A 4711-nucleotide genomic window follows, 5' to 3' on the forward strand; every position below is an offset into this window, starting at 1 on the left:
GCTCCTCCCTTCCCGAGTGGATTGTGACTAGTGCAGTGACGATCAGCGGAGCAGGATTGTAGAACAACCACGGCGTGCCAAAAATGATCCTAACTCATCAAGGGACTTGCTTGGAATGCGAAGAGTTTAAGAGTTGCTTGCAGAGGCTGGGCATTAGAGGGCTGATGACGGCACCATACCACCCACAAATAAATGGTCTAACTGGATGCAGTCACCGAACAATCAAGGAAGAGCTGGCGGCCGAAGTGGATGACTGGGCAGTGTGCCTGCTGGTGGTGTTGCTAGCTCATCGCGCCTCCATGCGGCCAACCACAGGCAAGATCTTTTTCACGCTGTTGTGCAGTCGTCATCCACGCCTTCCAGGTGATCAAGAAATTGGGTTGTGGCCGGCAAAACTCTTGCTGGAAGAAGAAATGGGAAAGTTCGACAAAACTTGAACGACGTTCAGGAAACTTCTAGACGGGAAACGGCAAACAGAATGGCACCGCCATTCCCCGTAGACACGAAATTCAATTGGAAAGAACTTCACAATCCTGGGTTGAGTGGACTGGGGTCGTGGAATCTGTGCAGTCAATGGCAGGGTCCGCTTGTCGTCACCGACCGCCGGGGAAACGTTCATGCTATTCAAGATGGTCGGCGATTGAAAAGAGCAATTGGAGCTCAGCTTCGTAGGTGGCACGATACAGTCGTAGAGAGGCTGAAAATACCACCGTCTAGAGCAGACCCAACCGAGGTAAGTGAGCATCGGTGGCATGTGAACGACCTTTAAAGGAGGAAGGTGTGTGACGGTGCTACTGATGAGGCATGCAAGTAATATGTTTTCTCGCACACCGTTTGGCGTCTAGTAAAAATTGGGCTTATTACGGAAATTGTGGAATTCCGTTGTGGCATTTGCTGACGTTCGAGTGACAGTTAATTAACATCCAGGACTTAACTTGTTTTGTCAATCTTTTCTGACGACAACTAGACGAATGTACGGTGAACAAACACCGTCCTATGGATTTTGCGGCGGAATCGAAGCTCAAATTGTTTTGAAATTTGCTCACAGCGTTGAGCTTTCTCCTTTATAAACGGTGCTCCCAACAAAACTGATATAGCCAAGCTAAATAAAATAATTCATTGACTCGTCTCACACATAGCACTCACGCTCTTTCAGATCAATGGTTCTTTTAGGAAGATCGTGGTGCATTTCTGCCCAGAATTACCAAGTAAGCGTACTCACGAGTTACTAAATTTTTTCTTGACGTCTTCTGGCGGATTGACTATAGAAGTAGAGCAGTTAAAATCATATTTCGCCCGTCTTGCGTGCCATGCCGCGCGTCACCCATTGTTATCACTGTTCGCGAGTTGATCTTATATTCAGTCTTCCGTGTTGACGTGCGATGTACAGTGTTCATCCTAAAGAATATCCGTCACGCACAGCTTCAATGCCCAATATTTCGAGGTCATCGTGGGGATAGTCTCCTGTGCCTACAGATTTTTTGTCCAGTTCTTGGACGCCCATCCTCGAAAATTATATTACCACCAGTAGAAGAACAACCAAAAAATATGGGATCCGGTGACTTATGATGCACGATTGTCCGCTGTTCTGTTATGCGCGTATTAAAGCACAGTCAGAGCGGAAGAAGTACGATGACAAATCAGTCAAACAATTTCAAACACATTTAAACTATTTAGTTGCAAGAATAGCATTGTTTAACTGACTAATCAATAGGGTGCAAATTCGGGTGAACTAGAATGGGAGTTTGGTGATGCTTTTCCGATGACATCGGTTTTCTAATTGTGTCTAGATTGACCAGCCGGTTATTAGATGTATCCGTTCCAGGGTAAAGTTTAACAGATCTGGAAGATTTACTGATCTTGCACTTGAGGTTTCCACAAAATTCCTGTGTTTGAGAATCTTGGCTTGACAGGTGTTTTGACGCCAGGTGTTCACGTGTGGAAAGAATAGTGCGCTGAACAACTCGGGGTATTTAGAAGTTCTATTAATCGTGTTTGTTCGTTTGTTTGCCTTCCTTATTTTTTAACGCAATTCTAAATGGACGGAAAAACTTTACATATTTTTCTGGACCACTGACGCTAATCTTCCGTACAGTGAAATGAAAACGAACATGAAAGCGTTCTCTGCGTTTGAGTATGATTTTACGGATTCGTTGTCATTATAGCAGGCGAAATTAATCAAGTATGAGTCCATCTTGTTCCGCTATCCCATTACCTCGTTCACTAACCAGTTTCTTGCGTCTGTACTCATGCAGGTTCTAGCAAATTAATGTTCCGCAAAGTCATCATATCTCCTCATTGAAACGAGTCGTCAGCAGCTAAATTATGCCACATACCGATACGCAGATTAGTCCATAGTTACAGCGCACCACATTCTTTTGTCCATTCACGAATTCCCAGTTTTTGCTTTCGCTGAATGTAGATGGTGAACCAATTGCTGTTTTTATATTTCGGACAAATTCCACTGCTGTGAAATTTGGCCTTTCCGAAAACAGCAAAAACATCACTTCTGATTGATTGCTCTCAACCCGGATGCAAATATTTCAAGTAAAACACGGAAATTAGCGCATTTTTATGAAGGTAAACGGTAGTTCATCAAGATGCATGTTGAAAGTTTCATGCTACGGTGATTGGTGGGTTGTTCAAACGGCAAATATTCTGAATATGCCGGGCTCTAGTTATTGATTTACTGTTAAAAATTTCAAACAGGCCTGTCTATAAACTTTGCAGGTAAATACACTAAAGCAAATTAGGTTAGAAGTTTTACAACTCGGAATGTGCACTACGATGGTTCGAAATGCGTGTACATTCCCCAGCTTAACCAGTGTTTTGTAAGCTGACGAAGGTCAACTCTTATCTTCAGTATTCAGGGGAAGAACGAAACGAGTTTCTTGAGTATTATGCGGCAAAAACAAGGCGATAAATGCCAGTGTGGTGATTTAGAATAACAGCGAGTGACACAATGCTAGCTCATATGTCTAACCAAACCCAAAGTTGCCTTCCGTCGCGGTCCAATGGTTTCACAGTTTGACCCGCCGTTTCATCTTTCCATGTGGACCAAGTCATCATATGACCAACGTGTCCTTCTTGGTGCTGCCTTCAATGATAAATCATTTTCAATCAGTACCGGTGTCTGAACGATAGGTCTCCAAAGTAAGGCATAGTAACGGGGGTTTACCGTACCCAGATCGTTGCGTTGCCAGTTGGTGTTTCGGATAATGGTATGATCTCCTAATAAGATTTGAAAACACATCATCCTAAAGATACCGGGTTACTTTCGAAGGGTCGTTCGGAAACCATCCGAGTGCCAAGCGAATATTAGTGCACTTTAAGCGCTCAATAATTTATGCCTCCATTCATGGTCAAATGAGACTTTCAAAGCACCGAAAGCGTGATTTTTGGGTTTAATAACGCTTTACAACCCAAGGAATGCTTCGGTTATGCACGGCAATGGAAAGCATTTTTATAGCTCTTTTACAATGGAACCAGCTGTGTTCTTCGATTTGAGAGCTGTTTCGTAATTCTCACCAACGCGCAGCAAGTGCTTTTGCCGTTTCGTTGTTTTGTACTAGCGTCCTGTAATGTTTTCTTCAAGCAGTCAGTTCTTCATGCATAAACACGGATGTTCATGTGCGAAAATAACTGTCCTGTTCGAAGACAGTGGACTTGACCAGGGTAAGTTAAATGGGCTGTCCATTTTCGGGGCAAACAACAACTATTATTCACCTAGCTTTCGGCCGGGAGGTCGGAGACATATGCTCCTGTGACCCTGATTAAATACTCTACACAAACGCCTGGCTCGTCAGTGCGATCAAAGATCCGCAGCTACATATTGGTCGTTGGTTTGTTGTGTTGCCTACAAGTTGGGGCACAACTCGCATGGTAAAATTGCGGTAAGTCATTGGCCTCATCTGGCATTCTGTAGTTTCAACGCCTTTCAACTATATATTATATTATTATTATCATTATTGAAGATTCACATTGTAGCTTCGTACCGTCAGATGGATACCGGTTGTGCATACTGATCGGGTTCGAATGTAATAAATGTATATATATATGTAATATATATGAGCTCAAATTAACCCACGCGTTCTCTTACCAACAGAACCACGTAACCAGCAACAATTGTCGCTTCCATTAATAACCCTTCATTGTATATATCTTGGTGCGACTGTTTTGCACTGCCTTTCAATGTTTGATTATCGTGATACACCTCTTGGGGGAAATTTGCTAGTTTGCGTTTGCTTGTTGATCAATACTGAGTGCTGACTAGTACGAAGACTTTGACGTGAGGTCAGCCTATATCCTAGACGTCTAGCTGTCTGGATCTGCTTTTTCACGGGTTCGACAATTATTTGCGCACGAGTCTCCGTATGACTGTGGGCGATTCGAACACACGGGAGACCATAAAGCGATCTGGGTTTTCTATAGCATCAGTTGTTTACACAAATGAGGCACGAATATTTTGATCGTTTAGCTAACCAGCCAAGAATGCCATATTCAGGTTTACGATGGATGATTGAATTGAACTTTTGCGGATTCTGTGATATCTCGCAGGAACGGGTGTACCCTCAGCACCAGCTTGGGTGAGTCACTAATTCTATGTAATGTCGCACGATATTATAGAGTGTACCAACGGACAAAAGACAAATGCACTCTCCATTCAGTTTAGGGAAAGTGAGTTGATAACTCCACACTAATTTAGTTCCCA

General features: G+C 43.3%; 1 protein-coding gene across 1 annotated transcript in view; it reads left to right on the top strand.

Annotated features, from left to right (window-relative positions):
* Positions 1-478: 478 nt before the first annotated feature.
* Positions 479-4711, top strand: part of T265_14799 (hypothetical protein) — a gene marked incomplete at both ends in the record, with an annotated part of 26044 nt that continues 21811 nt past the window's right edge. Inside the window, 2 exons of the mRNA XM_009175295.1 lie at positions 479-733; positions 3573-3675. Of these exons, the coding sequence (XP_009173559.1) occupies positions 479-733; positions 3573-3675 (358 nt within the window). The remainder of the gene's footprint in view (positions 734-3572; positions 3676-4711) is intronic.

The sequence above is a fragment of the Opisthorchis viverrini genome, assembly GCF_000715545.1.
Source record: "Opisthorchis viverrini unplaced genomic scaffold opera_v5_270, whole genome shotgun sequence".
NCBI lineage: Eukaryota > Metazoa > Platyhelminthes > Trematoda > Opisthorchiida > Opisthorchiidae > Opisthorchis > Opisthorchis viverrini.